The following is a 22,984-nucleotide window of genomic DNA, read 5'->3' as shown; positions in this document are numbered from 1 at the left end:
AGCCGTTTTGTACTGGTAGGAACCTCCTGGTTACACCAGCCCACAGGGGATTGTGTCCGTCCGTCGTGCAGGGAGGGGCTGGTCACCCCGTGGTGCCCTTATAAAACTCAACGTTTAACCTACTCACGCCGGCTTGTGCCCGCCCTCAGTCGGCCATATTTGCGGAATACACCACGCCGCTGTTCACCCTGGCCATTGATCGAGCAACCCAACGTTCCTACCAGCTCCCTCCGCAGGAATGTGTTCATCCATTCTTCGCCATTCTAGTGCGGTACCAACCCCCTTTCCATGGCCATATGTAATCCAGTCTCGTCCAATGATATCCCGTGCAAAAGAACCGAATGCTGCAACCATTTCATTTTCGCATTCTTTGGGTCTTTCGGTAAAGTCGTATAGACCGTTTTATCGACACGACTTTACCGAAAGACCCAAAGAATATGAATTCCTGCAGTAGCGAACGCTTTAAGTCATTTCATTGAGTAAAGTTTTATTGTCAGTCAAAAAACAATTCAAAACATAACCACGACATTAACCTTACTGTGCATAATTTACACGATGTGCTGGCAGATGAAACAAAATCACGTTACTTTAAATAACATATATAAACACATTTACACACGCGTATTAAGGCTTTGAATGCCGAGGACATCTTGGTTATAGGTAAGATGGAAGGCAACAAGCCAATAGCCTCAATTCACAACCATTATCCTCAACAAGGGAGACATGGAGCACTTGTAACAACAAGCACACCCCTGTGGATATTAGCACACCTGCTACCAAGGGGTCTACTCTACCACCCCTCACTTTCATCCTCATTGCAGTATCAAAAACAAAACAAAAATCACCAAGCAGAATCGCACCCACCGCCAAATCACCTTCCTCAGACTCCACCATCGCTACCAATCCATCAGTTTAGCTTTGTCAACCATAGGACACAAAATGGGAAGAAAAAAATCAAGCAGTGTTGACAAATGCGTTTTTTTGAGTTTTGTTCATTGTGTTCCTGCGCCACTGCCAACACCGCCCTCAACATATTTAAACATCGCAGAAGTCGGAACGGAGTGGTTAGCTCAGGGCAGGATGCATGCTATCACCACCTCCACAACACCGATACCCAACTAAAATCGGCCACTCATTTTCTACAAACATTTGTCTGGAGCTACGGCCAGCCATGGACCTCTCCTTCACACCGCATGGGCAAACCCCACGCGGTCGTGATCGCGGTCGAACTCGGTGTAGAACTTTCCAATGAACACGTCGCCTAGGATCCAGAGCGGTCCTTCGGAGCTGGGCACGTCCATCACCATGAACCCTAGCAGGCAGAGTGTGCCCTCCACCGTCTTGTCCTGTCAGGCAAGAGCAGGGAGGGGGGCAGAGAGTCATTGGCTTCAGAGTTGCAGTGATGACAATAGTTGAGCCAGCACAAGTTCGAATCTGTGCGAACTACGTTCTCATTAACAAGCACTATACACATTAGGATTGCCAGCCACAGCGAACATCAGTGGATAGTGATCAGAACAGGCCCCTTCCCTTCCAACTTCACCAACTCACCAGACCAGCAAAGTATAGTATGGCAGAGGCGCAACTCCATGAGTGGACCGAAACTGGCTGGAATTAATTCATAATCCCATGACTGACTATGGGTAAAAAAATGTTTTATTGGATTTGAAGACTAAAGAACGTTTCATGTCATAGCGTCATAGATCATTCATCGAGCGAGCCACCTACCACGATCACGTATTGCTTCCCAGAGAGGTGGTACGGCTTCCCTCCCAGTGTCAGCACGATGTCGGGGAGCGTGGGAATCGCCCGGCAGTCAATAGAATACTGAAGATCACAAACACACACACACATCGTGCCCTTTGTCGCAAAGACTGAAAAGCTTAAACACATTTTTGAGAACACCTTTGTTGAGAGGCCACCAAGGTTTGTGGTGGTCAAGATGAAGACACGAGTCGAGATGACTCGATGCAACATCCCCTAAACAGGTCCTTCAATAAAAAAATACGATTTCTTGATTTTAGGTTGTATTACACACAAGCTATAGTATTACATCGGCTGTACGCTTTAGAGAACAGTGCATAATGCCAGCGGAAAGGTGCCGTTTATGGGGCAAGAGTGAATGTGGCCGATACGAGGGGGGGGGGGGTGCTACCAGCTTACGCTCGTGTCAATGTTGGGCCTCAAAATATGGTGGTAGCGGTGTATTAGGAATTTGCATGTTCTCCCCGTGGACGTGGATTTTTTCCGCCCGTTCCTTCTGTTCGAGTATGCGCCTGCTATAAATTTACACGAGGAGTCACTTCGTCGAGCTATCATTTGCGGCGAGGTCGCTTCTGAAAGAGCGCTACATAAAAGTGGGCCTTACCTGGTAAAAGAGGGAGTTGTGTTTGTTTCAAGTCACTCACCTGTCCCCAGGGCAAGGCTGTGGCCCCGAGGGCCACCTGCAGGATCCGCAGCGCGGCAGAAGGCCCCGCGATGACGGAGGTGCCCGTGTCGACGATGGCCGGACACCCACCGACGCACAGAGACGGTCCGCCCACCACGGATATCCTCCACCACAAGACAACAAAAGACGGGCCTTTAAAAACGCTGTTGGGACAAATGCTGTTATAGATGGCACCTATTAAAAAAGGTTGTCATGGCAACGGATTGAGGTCGAGGGTACCGTGGTCAAAATCACCTTCCCCTCCCAACCCACCAAGGGGCAACTGCTGCGCCACATTCCACTAGTAACTGTAGCAACAAAAACACGATTTACACTGTAGGAGTACACAAACCAGATAATACACCCAAAGCCATAACTCCATCGCCAGGCATCAAGCAGGCCACAAACTGTAATCTCCATCAACAGCCATGACCAATGAAGGCCTCTTCAAGCCACGAGACATCCCCCAAGCACCTGCACACGAAACCAATTTCATCTCTCCCATCCCGTGTGTTAAAGTCGTCCCCCCCTCCTTGGGCACGTTCTCCCCTTTAGCTGACGATGCCACATTGGTCTCGACTGCGTGCCATCCCTTCTTACATTAAAAAAGGGATGCAGCTCGCACAAGTACACTTCAACTGAACGATAAAAAAAACCACAAAGCCAACTCGAGCTTTACTAGTCACACAAGGTCTAAAATCGTAAAATTTTATTTTAGACAGCATAGTGCAAGGCAAAGAATACAATGTCTGTTTTTGGCTAGGGTCACGTCAACTCGAGCCACTGGTGGCGAGAACAAAAAACACTCTACAGTACTGTATTTACAGTATTGATTTTGCACTCACATTTTTTATTTGGAGTGCAACGGGACGTGAATTAGCCGCTGGTAGAGTTTGCACAAGCAGAGAACTGTGCCCTTTGTGAAGACAATTACAGCATCTCGTCCTTGGTCAAACTAGTTGAGGAAAATTACATTTTACGTCTGAAAATATAGCTCGAAGGCAGGCCATCGTGAGCGTCCACACTTTGAGATTCATGTACAAGCACTTAAAATGCATGGCCCTTAGACAACGGCCTCCCAAATGCACTCGAGTCATGGGCGTTTAGTGACCATACTTCACCATGCTGGTCAGTGCAGAATGTTGAAGGTGGGGGGGGGCAGTATTAATTCCGGCAAAGCTTCAACCACCTGATGTTAGCAGTTGCTGGAACTCTTCGGATAACTGGGTCCACAGCCCGGTTAACATGTACAAAGTGTCGCTACACTGTGTGCTTGCCAACCATTGTGACACCCCGCTCCCCCCCCCCCCCCGTGTGCTTTGCGATCAATGCATGCAAGTATTTGGTGCATAGCCATTACAACATAGTGGAAACACCATGGCAATGAATGGAGAGATACACGGACAACACGCTCTTGGGATTACCACCTCGCCCCACCTAAAGAACAGTCGGCTTAGGTTGACAAAGGTCACCACTATTTGGTTCACAAATCTATATTTAGGCAAGAGCCCCCGTTGAGGCGTCATCTTTTGTGATAGACCTGGGTTTGGACAAAAATGGAACACATTCCTGCGGAAGTAGCTGGAAGGAAGGTTGGGTTGCTCGGTCAATGGCCAGGGTCAACGGCGGCGTGGTGTATTCCGCAAATATGGCCGACTGAGGGCGGGCACAAGCCGGCGTGAGTAGGTTAAACGTTGAGTTTTATAAGGGCACCACGGGGTGACCAAGCCAGCCCCAAGCCAGCCCCAAGCCAGCCCCAAGCCAGCCCCAAGCCAGCCCCAAGCCAGCCCCAAGCCAGCCCCAAGCCAGCCCCAAGCCAGCCCCAAGCCAGCCCCAAGCCAGCCCCAAGCCAGCCCCAAGCCAGCCCCAAGCCAGCCCCAAGCCAGCCCCAAGCCAGCCCCAAGCCAGCCCCAAGCCAGCCCCAAGCCAGCCCCAAGCCAGCCCCAAGCCAGCCCCAAGCCAGCCCCAAGCCAGCCCCAAGCCAGCCCCAAGCCAGCCCCAAGCCAGCCCCAAGCCAGCCCCAAGCCAGCCCCAAGCCAGCCCCAAGCCAGCCCCAAGCCAGCCCCAAGCCAGCCCCAAGCCAGCCCCAAGCCAGCCCCAAGCCAGCCCCAAGCCAGCCCCAAGCCAGCCCCAAGCCAGCCCCAAGCCAGCCCCAAGCCAGCCCCAAGCCAGCCCCAAGCCAGCCCCAAGCCAGCCCCAAGCCAGCCCCAAGCCAGCCCCAAGCCCTTTTTGGATTCCCGACGGACGACACAATATCCCCCTGTGGGCTGGTGGAACCAGGTGGTTCCTACCAGTAAACATAGTGGAACTGCAACAAGGCAACAGAGTGGCGTCGCCAAACCATGCCGGGCTGCAGCTCCTCTCAGGATGCAGCGGTGGGTGGGCTGCAAAAGCTCTTCTATCGGGTTTGGGGGGGGGTGTTACCGTTACGATTTCACCACCACGGAGAATGAACTTGGGTGGGTGGAGGGGCCAACAAAAAAAAAGGGACATTTGGTGGTGCAGGGCCTACATTCCAGCATCACCCCAACTCAGACCTACGTAGAGAGGGAATTAGATTGGGGAGGGGGGGGGGGTCATTTATTGCACCAGGGTCCATGCCAAACCAGTGCTCGCCAACAAATGAACCACAATACCTTGGCAATCTCATCAAGGAGGAGTAATAATACCATTATGCAAACACCGGACATCCCCATAGCAGTTTTTTGGCCAACCATCGCACAAAGACGGTCACTGCGTCGTGCGCTCAGGCGTGCTTCTGTGGCCGTTTGGAACGCTTTTCCTTCCGATTAGGAAGCTAATGGGGAGCCTATGCACTTGTAAATCTAGATTCAAAAACATAGTTTACAACCTATGTTTGTGCTTAGTTTGGTCGCCCTTCTCCCACACCTCCGATTAGCACGGTTGATTACATAAAGTACACTTTTGTGGACGTGAATAGAGATGAAACTAATAAAAGCAGCCTCAGAAATGCTGCATGCAATAGGAATTGAGTAAAGTGGACACAAAAATAGCAATAGCAGAGGCATAATAAAATAACGGACAAATGTAGAACATGCAAGATAACGTACCGCTAAATTTCAAAACAGATTTCACAATTTCAAAATAAGCATAGCAGTCAGCCAATTACAGGGATTTTAAACATTGCTAGCCACCACTGGGCGAAGGCCTCCATAATCCGTGTCAGTCATGGGGGCTCTTAAAAACACTGGTCAGTGCAGGTTGGTGAAGGAGTGGCCGGGGCCACCAAACCGGTTTAAATCACTCGCCACTGATGCTAGCCGTGGCTGGTATCGAACTCCACGGTCGCCTGGTTAATAGCGCAGCACGCCAACCACTCTGCAGTGTCAATACCTTAATGTAACTGTTACAACTTTTAATAGTTGCTGCGAAGGAGTTGTGCAGCGAGCAGCCTTAGACGTTTATTTACATTCAGCCATTAGGCAATTCTCTAAATTGAAGTTTATCGAGGTGGAAGATTATACGACACATTAACTGGAAAACCCCACAATGTTATTGCGCAACGGGAACTTGGGTCGGTGTCGTGGCTGCCTGCAGTGTGGTTCACACGGAGCAATCAAATTACCAGCGTGTGGGGGACATTAAGAGAGCCCAGCTGGTACCTGGGTGCCAATGAATGCCTGTAGTACAGAGTTTAAATTAGAAGTGCTCAAATCCACTATTTGCCGCACAAAAACCACCACCACATTAAAAAAAAAAAAACTTTGGTTCCGCAAATTAATTTGGAAAACACACTTTCACTCCGATTCTTACATATTGGTTTGACAGTCATGTGATAAACACGACTGCCACTTGGCTACCCATCTCCAGCAGGGTTAGCTTAAAAAAAAAGATGGCCTTGCCCCACCCGTGCGTCTACTTTGGGGTCGTCCATTGCATCCCCCTTCCTCACCCAGGTCACCCTGCACCAGCTCGTTGCAAAACTCTCCACAGTAGCGCGACTCACAACCTCCTCCCTCTCTCTATACCAAGGGCCAAGACCACCACTGCCGGGACATCGTTTCTCCATGGCAGTTCGCCATCCCGCTCGTAGGTCAAGGTCATGTCCGTGAAATATCGTGCGCGTTAGACCATTGGCAACGTCATACTGGTAGAAACCTCCTGATTACACCAGCCCACAGGGGACTATCGTGTACGTCCGTCGTGCATCCAAAAATGGGAGGGGTGGGGCTGGTCACCCCGTGGTGCCCTTATAAAACTCGACGCTTAACCTACTCACGCCGGCTTGTGCCCGCCCTCAGTCGGCCATATTTGCGGAGTACACCACGCCGCCGTTCAACCTGGCCATTAACCGAGCAACCCAACGTTCCTACCAGCTCAATTTGAACACGTAGGCTTTCGCGACCAATATTATTCATAAAAGGTTTTTGGGTCAGATCGCGTTATTTATAAATGTGTCGCAACCCTCCACCACCAAAAACCTATATTATGTTTCTACCAGCTCCCTCCGCAGGAATGTGTTTATTGCTGTCGTAATGCCTGCGGCAAAAGCGGATGTGAAAGTGCTGCCCCCTGCCGTGCTAACCAAGTAGTCCCTGGAAGGAAATTCACGAGGTTCCTGGGGCTTTCCGTTCAACACGAAGGGTTTGCACAGCTATCCGTTCCACACCCAAATGGATACTTCGTGTCTCAGGTCACCAAAACGCAATTGGGAAGCATGTTTTTCTTATTTTTTTTTTAAAAGGCGATATACAAGGGCATGTGTGAAAGACTAATTTTAGTAATTACTCATGTGGATATGGCCGAGTAGCACATGTGACTCTGGTTAACGGCCAAGCCGCTCAGCGCGCGAGGGGATGAACCCACCGACTCGCAGAGCACGTGGTAGACCGACGGATGCAATTGATGAAGCAGTGTCCCTGGGACACATCGGTTCACCACGTGTGAAGTTATGCTCGTGGCGACCTCGCGCTCTTTCGTGGGGACATGTATTTGATATTTTTAAAAAGCACACAATTATTAGCAAATACATCTCTATTGTATGAACATCGTCCTCCAAAAATGTCTTTACAGCACCCTAAATATATCCACTTGCCCGATTGCCTCGAATACAGAAAGCAGCTTTTGCCGCACGCACAGACAAAAACAAAGATGCCCCGTGTAGCCTTAGACTGTTGGAGCAAGTGCTGTTAGCGAGACACATTTGACGGTCGGAAGGGAACACCAGGGGGTGGGGGCGGCCAGCGCCACGCCCAGCCGCCTTCGTCTCCCTAGGTGGCGATGTTTACGCACGCATACGACTCACCCGTCCATCGTGATCTGCCAGTAGTGCTTTACGGTGAGGGGCAGGTAGTGGAACTCGCCGGTGTAGTAGCGAGGATCGCTGCCTCCCAGCAAGAGCTCCCCGCCCGGTTGCGAGTCCTGGTCCCTGCAGGACAGACGTTGGATGTTACCGTTGCAGTCCACGAGCTCGGACAAGGGTCAACTTCACTTGGGTCGGTCGGTACCACCACGAGGTGGCTTAACCGGTAACGACGATCTCGTCAAGGAACATAAACCAGCAATTGAACGCCGGTCACCCTCACACAGCAGCAGCTTTTGGTTTACCGTTGAACAAAGACGGGTCACTTCAGATGTGCTTTTAGAGGCCGTCTGGAACGTTCCTTCCGATGTTCGGAAGCCACTGGAGCAATGCATTTTTGAGTCTAGATTGAAAACGAATTTCTTTAGAACAGCTTATGCGTTGTGTTTTTGTCCTTTCCCCGTACCTCCGATTGGCATGGTTGGCTACGTACAGTACAAAAGTGCAATATATATACAGACATCCAACGATATGTATTTGGTCATTGTGGACAATACAGCAGACTTGATGCCTTGCAATAGGTTTAGATTGACCATTAATAGCAGGTTTAATTTATCTTTCTTCAGGTACGGTTTTCCCCCCTTCACATTTGAGAAAGATTCGGTGAGTATTTGGCTGCTATAAATGTCCACATAAGCGACTTCTCGTTTGACTAGTGTGACCAGGTTGCTTTTGAATAACAATAGCTATAACATCTCAGTGGGCCTTACCTCGTAAAAAAAAAGGTCAATTGCCAGAAAAGGGGTAAACCCAATTCATATTTTTCATCAACAGTGAAGATGACACTGGGAGAAAATGTATACATACAGGGTGTTCTAAATGCTCGTTTAACACTTAATGGAAAAATAAAACGGATAAACACACCAACAAAATGTATGTTAACAGCGTCAAAAAGTCAAAGAGTCTCTACTTGCTCGCCATCAGTAAAAATCATTGGAATCGTCGATCTTAAATTTAGAGCTTTCGTGACTGCAGGAATTACTCTTTGGTTCTTTCGGTAAAGTCACGTATAAAGATAAAATAAATTAAATAGCATACGACGTTTCGATTGCAACACGAGCAATCATCATCAGGTATAAATGAAATAGCAACAAAAATCTAACCAGAAAACTAGAGACAGATATATAAGCACAGATATTACCAAGATACATAGAGAGAGTAACACAGGCATAGAAGAGAGAGATCGTCTCTGTGGCGAGGCCTTAAATAGACAGAGGGGGGCGGGGGCGGAGAGAGGGAGGGGTTAGAGAAAAAATTAACATGTCAATGAGTGCGACGACGCGTGGTCAATTACGCAAGCTTGAACATTAGGGAAGAGGGCGAAAGAACACACTAAATTGGAATCGTCTCCAGAGACCCGGAGGGGTTACATTTCTCGTCGTATTGTTGCAACAATCTCGGAAGGTGTTAACTTTTTTTTAAGCATCCGAACATATATAAACAAAGACGAGGGCTGGAACAGTAAAAATAAGCAGGGGGGGGGCGAGGACAAGACGCGATACCGGTTGAGGTAGAAGGAGAAGGCGTTGCGAGGGAGACGCTTCTGCTGCATGATGGAGTCGAAGAGCGGCGTCGCCCCTGTGACGGCGAGATTTGGGTAGCCGAGTCCCACGATGCCGTCGAACTTGGCCAGCAGGAAGGTGAGGCCAGGTTCCAGGACGGCCTCGCCAAACACCTGGCCCGGCACGCTCAGCTCGCCCACCTGGAGCGGAGCGGGGGGGGGGGGCAGCGATCGTCGTTAGCAGTGATCCAGCCACTGCTGGATGAAGGTCTCGACAAAACCTAACGGGGCCTGAAGAAGTTACACCACGGGAGTAATGACTTCAAGCAAAAAGGTGAAGTTTTAATTTGAGGGGGCTACAGGGAGGGGTTCGCGTTGTCCCTCATTAAAAGTATGCACCCGCGATTCCTAATGTTAATTGTAAAGTACCGAAAATAAATTAAGACGTGTGTAGTTTGGGGGGCATTGCCCCCCCCCCCACACACTGCGGCCATGGCTGCAAGTCCGTTTCCACCTTTGCATCACCTCCCTGGTATTTAGAGGGCGTATCGGATAGGGGGGGTGGGTATATTTCTGTGAACGATATTCAAATCTTCGATTTAAAGCTTTCGTGACTGCAGAGATTCATCCTCCTGGTTCTTTCGGTAAAGTCACGTAGAAGGAAAATAATAAAATAATCAAAATAAAACATTATTTTATTATTTTTATTATTATTTTATTATTAAAACATAAATAATTATTTTTATTTTTATTATTTTCCTTGTACGTGACTTTACCGAAAGAACCAAGGCGATATTCAAATCGGCCACCAGATGGCGACCCACAGACACCGCCACCATCGTCAACATCAGGCTTGGGGTCCACACGGTGGTGGTGGTGGCGGGGGTGATAGAGCGAGACCAATAGACATCGGCCTCGCTTCGTAAAGACAACGCGTTCAGTCGTGGATTAAGGAGAACCTCTTGAGTAGACACGTTCCACAATATGGATTTTACGGGAGGGGTCCGATGAGCTATTAAGCTCTTCCCCCCCTCCCAACCACAGACAACCAATAAAAGCCTAAAGCAAGAAGACGTTATACTATTCTTGGTTCTTTTGATGAAGTCGCGTAGATAGAATATAAAATCGTTTTTATTTTATCATTTTTTATTTTTATATCGACGTGACTTTACCGAAAGAACCAAGACAATGAATTCCTGCAGTCAAAAGTTTTAAATCAAAATGCAAGACGATGTTAGCTTAGAGACACCTTGCGCGTTCACAAACTGGCTACATATAAAGTTACAGGTAGGTTAAATTGAATGTCTTCGTGTTATGAAAAGACATCATAAAACAAACGAAAGATGAATATCCCCCGTGTAGCGTTAACAGATGATTTGGGGCAAATGCTGAGCGAGCAGCATCTATGAAGGCCGGCACGACACACGAGGGGGGGGGGGGGGGGGGAGCCAACATGACGCCCAGCCGCCTTTGTCTTCCTTCCAAGTGATGATGTTTATAAAGGCAGAGTCAATGTTAGGGAGTCCGAATTCAGACATTCGTCACCGTTATTTGGTTGCGAGCGGGAATCTAACTTTGGGTTCGTAGCGCAGTGCGCCAACCACTGAACCACCGCTCCCCACTACACAGATACGAATTGCTCTACAGTCGTGTGCCAACTCAGCCACTTTCCGCTCCGATCGCTTCTGGATCTCGTCCGGCAAGTAATCGTTTACAATGCAAAAACGGGGGTCGAGAACCGGTTCAGACATCACTCGCCACTGATGATGGCCGCGAGACCTGGAACGTCTAAACTCTGGTAACCGGGGTTCAGAGCAGTACACGAACCACTGCACCACCAACTACTCCCCCACGTGAGCAGCACACCAATTAATCACCCGCACCACGGGCAAATGAAACTAAACGTCAATGGAACTCATTCCATCGATGTTTATAAACATCACGAACGTGGAACTTGAGGTCACTTGCTCAAGGGCTGACCAGAGTCGAAGGCTATACAAATTGCTCGTGGGAGCAGCAGGAAGACCCGCAAGTCTTAATTTGTATAAACTTCTTTTGCACCATACGTAGCCCAACCGTGCTAAATCTGGAGGTGCGGAGGCAGGATCAAATTAAAAACCACGCAAAGCAACGCTAAAGAAACGAGTTGTCAATCTAGATTTTAAAGCACGCAGCGCCAGTGGAATCCTAATATCGGAAGGAAGAGCGCGTTCCAGACGGCCCCAGAAGCGCACCCGAAAGCGCGCGATGCGGTAACCCGTCTGTTTGACGGAGAGCCAAAAGCCAGCAGCAGCCGCAGCCGCCCAGGAGGAGGATTCCATGGCAAAACAACTCCCAAATGCTCGTTTACACACGGCCTGTCGCAGGAAGGGAGTGGGTGGGGGAACACCCTTAATGCGTGGTCGCTTGACATTTGGGGTGACAATATTCTGAGGTCACGATGAGCGCTTCAGGATAAACGTGGGGGGCGGGGGGAGGAGTACGTCACGTGTCGAGAATCTGGAGTCTTTGGAGGCTCTCGCCCAAGGTTCGTGCCCCAAAACAACTGCTCTATTGGAGGGTGTAATCGCTCAAGATCGAAGAGGCTTCGAGATTCGTTCGAGCAAGGTTGTTATTATAATATTGATGTTTTTCGTCTGTTTGCTACGGCTGTGCTCACGCAGAACGACGGATCAGCAGTGTAAAAATCGCCGGGCAACCGGTTAAACGAGATCATCATTGAACCAAATCAACTGAAAACGCACAATAACTTAGCAGGCCCCTCCTGCCGAAGAGTCGTGAGACTCTTGATGCTTTCCTGGCTTAGCAGACTAAAACAAAAACATTCCAAGAACGTGCAAAGATAAAAGTGTTGCCCATCTGGTGAGATCAGGTGCATCCTAGGCGATTTGTTCTTGAGAAAAAAAAAATCAACCCACCTTGCTGTACTGCAATTATTAAAAACTCAACTGCCACACCACATACCCACCACCTCTGCTTTTTTACGTGGCAATTTTGCGTACCCATTGCGGTCATCGGCAACCTACTTTCTCTACCGTCTCGGACAGGACACCAATTCACTGTATACACACAAAAACACGCAATCCCAGTGATGATCCACCAACCCCCTTTCTCCAGCGATTGCGTGCACCACCAGCGCCGCCACACGAGGGATTGCGCGACCATCCAAACGCGTTTAACCACAACCGATCAATCAAGTCTCCATTTCTATAGCACCATTTCGAGGGCGTGTATAAAGTATGTAGCAATTATATTTACTGGTAGGAACCCACTGGTTCCACCAGCCCACAGGGGATTATTGTGTCCGTCGTGCAGGGAAAGGCTGAGTGGGGGGTGGGGAGGGGCTGGTCACCCCGTGGTGCCCTTATAAAACTCCACGTTTAACCTACTCACGCCGGCTTGTGCCCACCCTCAGTCGGGCATATTTGCGGAATACACCACGCCGCCGTTGACCCTGGCCATTGACCGAGCAACCCAACGTTCCTACCAGCTCCCTCCGTAGGAATGTGTTATTGGTGCCCCCCCCGCAAATGGGAGATTTAAAGTAGTACCCCCATCCACCCCGCCTATTGGAGACACGCCAAGCGAGGGCGATCATCGTGCGAGAGGAGCTCCGTGCGTCGAAGCGAGATGGCGTGGGAGGCGCGACAGGGCCACGAGGGACGTGGCAAGAGGCGTGGCGAAACCTTCGTCGAGCAGCGAGATTCGGCCATTGCGGGTAATCGGGGATTCGGTTTTAGCCAGGGCTGTCTCGTCAGTGACGTGGAAAACGCTTGCCCACCCGGCAGCCCCAACATCCAGTGTATGCCTCTCGCTGCGACGCACACTGCAGTCGACCAGCAAAATCAGAAAATTACCAAGGAAAACCAAATGTGCCCCCCGTTGACGATTCGCAGGCATGGTTGCCAGTCGATGAGCTTTCAAAATATAATTTGGCAAACCAGCAAAAGCTCAAAGCCAACAAAATGCCATAGTTCCGTGCTTTGTGCTTTTCATTTCGCCAAACATTCCAATTGTGCCCTGGGCATCACGTCATGAGAACGCATGCATTTTCAGTTCAAACACTTGCAAGCGAGCAGTGCACCACTGTGTGTCAAGCAGACTCGTTTAACGTTGATATGCGGTGCTTTTTCTGGAAGAATTTGCCGTTTTAGCCCGAATTTCTGTTGCGTAGTCCCTTTAAGATATGTCTTGTTCATGTTTTTGTTTGTTGCGGTTGCACCCGATTCAAGAGATGAATGGCTCACAGGGCTATACCTCATACATGAAACTGAACCGATCTCAGAGGGCGACCTCACCAGAACCACTTTTTAAAAAAAGACCACCTCATGCATGTTTAACTTCTTTCGTACCATACGTAGCTAACAGTGATAAATCGGGGAGGTACGGGGGCGGGGGAGCGGTAAAAACAAAAACACAACAAGTAGCTAAAGAAATTAGATTTTCAATGTAGATAGTGCACATGGCTTCCTAATAATTTGAAACTGCGGCTGTCCCTCATGTCCTAGCTTGCAAAACAAGTGCATCGTACGCAGCGATCGTAGTGTGTACGGTCCGTGCAATCAGTGGCGATAGTCATTACCGCGGTTAAAACACGGCAACCTTGTTTAAATCATGCGTGGCTTGGGGGTGGGGGGAGAGGTAGACGGAGGTGCGGGGCACACCTTTCATCTGCCCTGCAAATAATTTTTCATTACAGATCAGTCGAACCAAAATAGAATATAACCAAACCAAGGGACGCGAATTGCGAGACGTCCCATGCAGAGAGTGGCGACAGAGATGACCCCCCATCAACTCGCTACACAGAAGCCTGCCGGGTTTAATTACTGGTGGCCCGAAACTCGACTCAAAACCTAGGGCCTCAGCAGTGCTGGTTCAGCGTTCTTGCTGTAGTCATTCGTCAGCAAGCAGCCAGCAAGGCCACCTCCTCCAGTGCGCACTTCATCTCCGCTAACGAGTCTACAAAACACGTGGCCGAGCTTCTATTGTTATTGGCCGCGAGAGACTAGCCAACAGTCGCGGTCTCATTTGGAGCCAGAACATCCACGACCATTGGAATGTGCAAAGGAAAAAAAAATCACATTTCTCTTTTGGTCACGCTTAAACCTTTAAGGAGGAAGTGTCAATGTTCTCTCACACACACACACTTGCAAGCACACAACTTTCCAATTGTCAGTCGAACTAGAACAAAATGGCACTGCCTGGCTGGGACGTTTATTCACTGTTAGAAATTAAGTACAGATACAAATATTCTCACACGTGGTGGCCGGTTGCTTCTCCACTGCTGCGCCTGCCCCCCACACTGACAATCTGGGACTTCCGTTTCCAAGCCATCCATGCTGTGGTCTCCCTGCTCCTAGTCCAAGTCCACGGGGAACGCCACCTCTGTTTATTGCCGTTACCCCATTCACCCCCCCCCCCCCTCTGTAAAATAACTAAATATACCTCATCTGCCAAAGATTCCCACATCTCCCACTGTTTTGAACGGTCACGAGACGCGGTTGCATTCAAATGCTGCATGCACATTGAGTTTTAAAAAAAATAAGGGGGGTGGGTGAAACAAATTACAATTTGGCACAAACATAAAATCACGTTGATGTTTAGAACCAGAAAAAAAGTGCTGGGTGCATACGCGGTCACTTACACACCAAAAGTTCGCGAATGCGCAGACATGCACCCACCACACCAAAAGCCCGAACACAAAAAAACACGCACAGACATGCATTCACTCAAGAGCCACCCAGTGAAACTCGCCACCCAATACTACAAGGGCAAATATCCCCCGTATAGCCTTACAAGAGTGTTGGGGCAAGTGCTGTTAGCGAGCATCTATCTATTAAGGCCAGCACACCACACGGGAGCAGGCGACCAGCATGACGCCCGGCCGCCTTCGTCTCCCCAAGGTAGCGATGTTCACGCCATCTCACACACAAGTACTAAGTTGAGGCCGAGTCGACCTAGGGGAGGCCCCGGGCACAATTCGCGCGCGCGCGTTTACCGTGATGGTATCGCTGCTGAGGAAGCCGCTGAGACTGCCAGTGCCGTACTGCAGATGGAAGAGGGTGCCGTTCGGCGCGTAGCTACTCGAGCGAGAGGCGTCGTACCGCCTGTGGTTCACTTGGAGGGGGGGGGGGGGGAGAAATCGGAGCAGCGGTGGACGGGAAGGCAACGGGTAGAGAGCAAGTAAAACATGAGTGGACTTGATTTGAAGCTTTCGTGACTTCAGGAATCCATACTCTTTGGTTATTTTGGTAAAGGCACAGAGGTATAGCTACGTGACTTTACCGAAAGAACCAAAGAGTACAAGTGGACTTGCCGATGGACTGGTACCCAGCGGTGACAAGATCGGCCTCTGTGGAGGAGGCTCGTGAAGGACGCTACCGGGCAGTCGGAGACAGTCGCCCTCGAACAACAAGAGGGCAGAGGAGCGACGCTCGCAATGAGCGGTGCGTGCCGGGCAGCGAAAACTCAGCAAAAGTTGGCACAGGTGGTGCATCAGCCAGTCATCTCGGTCAGTCGACCCGTGGGCACCTGGGTCTGCCTCGTGACCTCCTACCAGCAGGCGTTCGACACTTCACGTGGTCTAAACGTGCACATAGCCTGGCACAAGCATCGTGTTGACGTCACCACTACGTAGTGGCGAATGACGGTTGTTGTTGGTGGCACATGTGCTTTGCAATTGTGTTGCTGGTTTTGGTGCTGGCGATTGTACCGACGGCCGTGGTGATGGTGCCCAATTGTGTGGTGCTGTTGCCGATGGGGGAATTGTCATGGTCGTGGGACAACCACCAAAATGAATGTGCCACAAAGTGGTCCTCATCTTACTAATTGATGGAGGAGATCCCGGGGGGGGGGGGGGGGTTGGCATTTTATATTTGCGGCTTTTGCGACCGCACCATTAGCATAGTTTTACATACCATGGCCCGATTGAAGTACTGTGCTCACTACTTAAATCTTCCCAGAAACTTGTGGAATTTCTGGACATTATGCCTTTAAAAAAAAGTTGGCACACTTTCACTCGGCAAAAATAGTGGCTCTATTCTGCACTGACCAACGGCCAATCACCTAGGAGAGGGACATTTTACAACCGGTCCCATGTCACAATGATAGCCCTGCCCGTAAGAGCCTGGCGACCAATCAGGTGCTGGTGCACTCAAAATATACATGTGTGGCTCGAAATACAGCAGGTTCAAAATCATGACAGCCAGGAGTTATGCATGCCTTTATCTGCAGTTAAATGCCTCATCCATAATTCTATGAAAATAATTTAGTTAATCTGCTCAACCAAGAAACTCCGTGAGAATTTGTTCCTCACGATTAATGCTACCCACGAACTCTTTATTTGTATTGTCCATCAACCCGATAACCTGCAAATCCTTTTATCCGGGAATGGAAAAAACCTTGACCCATGAATCCAATTCGGTATGAACTCTGTTATCCATCTGGAAACTCTTTTAGGCACGCAAGCCTTTTATTAAAGTAACTTCATCCCCGAATCGACAACAATTTGCATTCTCAAATCCTCTCAATTGTTAAAAGCCCCTTTAAGGCAAACCCCACCTCCCTCCGTGCATCTAACAATGGCATAACCACACGTCTGGGGAACTGCAAGGCCCGAACGAACACAACAATTATCAAAAGCAGAAACGACACCAGAAGCAAACGCACAAATGAAGCGACCAATTGGGAGGTGCAAGCGAACGAGTCATCCCGCCGTGGTGGTGGTGGAGTTAGGGAGTAGGCGGCCGTGGGGTGGAGGGGGGGGGTAACTCACAGCAGGCGTGGTTGGTGGACGGGCATCGCGCCGAGGGGACCCACGTGTTGGACGAGCCGGTGTCGAACACCACGCCGAACGGTTGCGGCGGAGTCCCAATCCAAATCGTGCCGTAGTACTGAGCCTACGGGCAGACACCCACCCGCAAGGGTTTCCCCCATTTCCTTTGCTCTCTCACCGTCTCTTCTCCGTTCCTCCTCCACTGACCGCACAAGCGGATCCCCGCTCCGAGAGTCCATGCCAACCACCAAGGTTGCTTTTGCACCGTAGAACCAGAGCCGAACTTGCGACGTCGGGCCTCACACGCACGAGGTGTGACGATAAGACTCGACAGGTGCCCATCCACGATGTCGCACGATGAACATGAACAATCGTTGCGCGCGCCCCCCCCCCCCCCCCTCACTGCAACCCACCACACCTCCTGGCCCTCAGTCAGTAGGATGATTTTGGAGAGCAAAGGGCGCATTGTGGTCTCGTGGCTCGGTAAAACGACCGTTGGGAAACTCCAGCAGGCACCACGAGTCGCTTCTCACTAAACAACCTCGACTGCCACAATTCTGATCGTGAACTTTACAAACGCGGTTTTTTTTTTCCAAAACCGCACGCACGTATTCAGTGACATTAAACAAAATTGATAGCGCCACATAATCACCGTCACAACCTCTGAAAAGCGATTCTACACAAAGCAGTAATTTAATTTATGGCAGTCGTGTAAGACAACGTTAAACTGGAGTGTTTAATGCATTGAAAAAAATTCTAGATTTGTATTTTTCCAAAACAATAACCGACGACAATCACGATCTTGTGCGGAAACAGACAATGCGCCGTATTGCAGATGAGTACGAGTGTATCGACAGTGGCAACCACTTTGTATCAAACGGTTAGAAATGAACACCACAAACTCCCATCTCCATGAATACACGGGGGAGCACAGGAGGAACTCTGCTTTTCTTAAAATAGAAAACAGCTACAACAACCTCGTAAATTAATCGCTTCACCATTGCTCAACCACAACGCTCTATACTTGAGCGACTCGCTCGAATTAGACCCAAACCAACGTGCGCAGTTCAGAGCCGTTCAGCGCCCCCCCCCCCCTCCATAACGCTTTTGGACGCGATTACAGCTTCCATTGTTCCTAGTTGCAAAACAAAACTCCGCTTCATCAAAACGCCTTTGTGTTTATCCAATTCGGCCAGGATATAGCCACACCAGAGCCGTAAAACTGCACGCGTGGATTACAAACTTTTGACTGTAAATATAATAAAAAAAGTTTCATTATTTCCGTGCCAGCATTTACGTCTGGCTTTGTGTGCCGACAGAGACCCCGGGATTGAAGCCGCTTTTTGCTCAACAGAGAGATCAACAGAGATGGCCATTGCGGAGATTAAATCCCGATAAATGCAGCCGCTGTGCTTTTGGAGCAAGAATTGTCTTTCACTCCGTCTGCGTATGAAGTCACGATTACATCACTGGCTGCATTCCACTATGCATTTCCCTGCTGTATGCACTTTTGAAATACGGGACGTCTGCCCCGGGAGGCTCACATGTGCCCCCCCCCCCACCACCACCCAGGCACGTCATTTACCAGCAATTCACCATGTTTGGTAAATGTTGATTAATCAAATTGCATGATGCAGCCATTGCTGCCTGGTTTGCTGCGTAATCCCACAATCCCAACAGGGACGTTTAAAAAAATCCCAGCCTCAACATTTTTATTTTTTCCTGCAGATGGCCCCAGAGGCTACAGCCTTGCCCTTGGGAGAGGCGAGTGATTAAAAAAAATCACTATTTTATCAGGTAAAGCTTAAGAGGCCCGATTATGTGGAAATGTATAGCAGCCCAAATACTCGAAACGCATGTCGATTCTAAAATGCGGAGGGAAACCCAATCCTATCTGGCAGGCAAAAAACACAAGACTGTATGACTATGGCATGACGCGGGACCTTACATCCAACAGTGGCTAGACCAAGGCGAAGCATGACCATTTCACTTGGATATTATTTTCTACATAGGCCGGAAATTAGAATTGACACAGGATCAGTGCAGCTTGCAAGCAGCCACAACCCCCATTGCATAATAAATAACAAAGCCACACGATCCAATTTGTCATCAGGTAATGCATCGCAGTTGGCAGTAGGCAACAGCGAAACGCTCAATTGAATTGAGAATGTAAAAGGCAGAACAAATGGCTCGGCAAATTATTTAAAAACAAACCACTGTTGATCGGATCAAGAGTTGTATTGGAAGTACATTTCAAATTTACGTTTCATTATTACCCACCACACGCACATCGATTGGTATCCATCCTTAATGACTGCAGGGGGGGGGGGGGGGGTGTCCTTATGAAAGGCACATTGAGACCAGCACGACGTGGTCAAAACGAAAAAAAAAAACACAAAGATCTCCCCCGTATAGCCTTAATCTATGAAGGCCAGCAAATGTACACGAGGGGATGGGTGGCCAGCACCATGCCGGGCCGCCTTTTGCCTTCCCAGTGCCGATGTTCACACACCGCAACAGGCACTCATTTGAGCAAAGATTCGACCTCGAGAAGGCCCGGGACCGGTTCAGATATTCATTACCGATGTTGGCCGTGAGCGGCAATCGAACTCGGGTCGCCGGCTTTGTAGCGCAGCGTATTCCAACCGCTGCACTACCGCTTCCCAAATCCATAGAAAAAAGAAAAAAATAACCTGTAAAAACAAAGTTTTTCACTATAAATCCTTTATATGCGTGGCGGCTAGAGTCCTCTCGTCCTCTGGCTTGAGATGGCTGCCACCTATGGGTCAGATGATTGCCTGCCACCATTAAGCAATTGGTAATTAAATATGAAAAAAAAATTCTTCCTAAAAAGTGTACAATTTTGGAAAAAACATTTCACGAAAATGCATTGTCACGCACAACGAGTTTGTGTGCAAAATGTCAGCTCGATTGGATCACGGGAAGTGGGTTAAAAAACGACCGAAAAAGTTGCACGGTCCTAAGCAAGCAAGCGAACTTAATATAAAGGATTTAAAAAGAAAACCTGTAACCCAACAACCTACATCGAAGTAGTTCTTGAGAGACTCCACGTAGGTGCCATTCCACGTGCCACGCCCTGCGAGGTCGGAGATCCACTCCAGGCTCTGCACCTCGGCGAGGAGGCGACGGAGCGGCCGCACGCGAGTCAGCGGGATTCTGGCGGGTACGGGGGACACGAGGGCGGCGAGCGGACGTGGCAGGCTCATGACAATAACAACAATACTTTGCGAGGTTCGGTATTAGTGTCGTTCTCATAGCGAAGGGCCATTATGGAGGAGGAGGGCGACGCTGCTACGTTTCACGGCGATGTTGCCGTGTAATCCCAACATTAGGAGACCAATTTGTTGCGGGACTTTTTTTAATAATGGCAAAACTTGGTTAACTACGCCGGCAACAACTGCGGCTCTATCGCTTCTAAACGACGTTAGTATGGCACTTTAAAAAACCGTCCACTGTTAAGCAGTCTGGTTACGGCAAAAAACACCCGCAGTAATAACCAGGGTGGCCCATCGGACTCCAACCTTCGCGCGAACAAGCGGCGGACGCACCACCAACCGCTGGGCCACGCCACCGCGATCCGGTCAGCGCAGTTACAAGTCGACGGGTTACCCTACCAAAGCTGGGATTAACTTCACCCGAGATAAGGGGTGGGGGGGGGGGGGTCGGCAAACTTAAATAGAACGAGGAGCCATTCTTTTTCTAATTCGGTACAAATAAAAAACAAAACACCTCTATATTGCAAGAGCTGCAATGCATTCGAAGACCAGCATTGATGACGTCCCGAAGCAAGCCCGTCGTAAGGAGCCACATTAGACTTCGGAGCCGCAGGTTTCCACGACCCCTTGCACTCGAGAGCCTCCCGAGTCGCTGGTCGACTGGAGGGAGGCACGCGACTCGCATCCACAAGGGGCGATAACCTCTCGGAGAAACGCTCCTTGGGTGAAGGCAAATTACCGCTTTCCGCGATGCTCCCCGTTTAGAACGGCGACCAATTATTTTTACAGTCTTGCACAGACGCAATGACTCCTGTGCCGTGAAATAATACAAATAGCGCCAGCCTTATTTCATTGTATCCCCCCCCCCCCCCCCCCCAATTCATTTGAGAAATGAAAAGCCAGCCGTGTAAATATTTGCCCTGGTCCGGAGTAGGCTACATTACTTTCAAGAATTGGTTTAATTTAAAATGAAACAGATTCCCAAGTGTCGGTTCGACTCCATGTGCACGGGTCCCTTCGTTAATTCACTGCTGAACGATGACCTCTCCATTACCGGGTCGGTCATGGGGAAGTTGTTTGACCATACTTCACCACGCTCGTCATCGGTGTGGGTTGGGGGGGGGGAAGGTGGCGGCGAGAGAGTATAAAGTTGACTGGTTCAAATATAATTCGCTATTAGCGGGAGTCAAACTCGTACGGCCGGATTCTTAGCGTAGTGCGCCAACCGTTGTGCCACCTTTCAAGAGTATGGCGTGATTATTTTCGGTGGGTTATTAAAAATGTTATTTATTACGTTAAAAATTAATTCCGCTCACGATTCGTGCTCTTAAATCACGCCGATGGAAAAAAACAATTAAGTACGTAGATTTAAAAGCCATGCAAATCAAAACCGATTTAGATTGGAACATTGCATTTAGGTCAGCGATGTGTAGACGGTACCCCGTTAGGAGTTGTACAAAACGAGTCGGAACAAACAATACCAGAGGAGACAATAAAAATAGAGTCCACAGACGATCATCGATTATTGAAAAGTGCGCGCAAACCTCGAAATTGCGACAATGTCATCAACATCGGGATGCAACGCGCATCCTCCAGATTATAAAGACCAACATTCAAGCCCGTGTGTGTGGGGGGGGGGGGGGGTGCGTCTTATAGTAGGTAGGCGTCAGTATGCGAGACCACATTTAAAACTTGACACAAGGGGGGAAATGGGGGAGGGGGAAGTCTCCAAGTCTTCAGGGAACATTGCGAACCCGGTTTTTTGTCAGTTGCGTAATTAGCGCAGAGATCCACTTCATACACTGCGTATCGTATATCTTCAGGTTATAAAGTCGCACTCGCATTACTCGTTTCCCCGTTGCCGATAACGCTTTAACAAATCTGGGCACACGCACAGCGGATTACAAGACGCTCCCCCAACGTTTGCTCTAAAAAACAAACAAAAGTGCGTCTAGCAATCCTGTAAAATGAGCGAGATACGATTCAGTCCTTCCCCAAGATAGATCCTCTCCCGGTTCACTGCACTTTTACGAGGTCGCTCCCCTACGTGGGTTCCGGCCGTGGCGTCTGTGCGTCGTCCCCGACCTTTGAAACAGGCGCTCCCGCTCGGGCACACCCCGTCCGTGCGGCTCGTACCTGAAGAGCGCGTCTCCCCCACGTGGCAACAGCAGCGCGAGCAGAATGGCGAAACACGTGACACTCATGGCGGCGGACCACGTGCTCCTCGAGACAACGGAACAGCCTCACGCGCAAGCGATTCCCATTGACACCGCGCCTTTTAATTGCTCACCACTTTCCGCCGCCGTCACCATCATCACCACCACCATCGCCGTAATCATCAGCATCATTAATCATCATCAGTCATCATCGATGGGCCATCTGGAACCCTCGCGTCGCTTTCTCGGCGACGACAAGTGGCACCCGTTCCGAATTGGGGCGGAACGACGCCACTTTACGAGTGGGTGCGTTGTTTGCGCGTATATTTAAAAGCCATGCAAATCAAAACCGCGTGTTGGGAGAAAGGAAGTGTGCTTGGATTGCTATGATTTGCGGAGAGGTAGCAACCATTGGGGCAATAGTCGCTCATTTTTGGTACAGCACAAATACATAAATAAATAAACCCACAAACTAATGTCCACAGTCAAGTTCCAAATGGCAGGGTCGTGCATCAACACGGTAGAGGCAGCACGACCACTTACAAGGTGGATGGTTTGAGAGGGAT

The 22,984-nt window shown here is 49.6% G+C and overlaps 1 protein-coding gene across 1 annotated transcript; it reads right to left on the bottom strand.

The window, feature by feature from the left end:
• Window positions 1-467: 467 nt before the first annotated feature.
• Window positions 468-22,549, bottom strand: LOC144718697 (cathepsin D-like). The gene is made up of 9 exons (XM_078594153.1): window positions 22,399-22,549; window positions 20,071-20,203; window positions 17,027-17,150; window positions 15,251-15,369; window positions 9,254-9,453; window positions 7,695-7,817; window positions 2,409-2,553; window positions 1,729-1,827; window positions 468-1,346 (listed from the first exon to the last, which is right to left on the bottom strand). Exons 1-9 carry the CDS (start codon window positions 22,464-22,466, stop codon window positions 1,185-1,187), a joined length of 1,173 nt encoding a protein of 390 aa, XP_078450279.1. The 5' UTR covers window positions 22,467-22,549; the 3' UTR covers window positions 468-1,184.
• Window positions 22,550-22,984: the final 435 nt, after the last annotated feature.

This window comes from Lampetra planeri, chromosome 5, assembly GCF_965212315.1.
Source record: "Lampetra planeri chromosome 5, kcLamPlan1.2.h2, whole genome shotgun sequence".
Lineage (NCBI taxonomy): Eukaryota > Metazoa > Chordata > Hyperoartia > Petromyzontiformes > Petromyzontidae > Lampetra > Lampetra planeri.
This window is presented reverse-complemented; position numbering and strand designations above follow the sequence as displayed.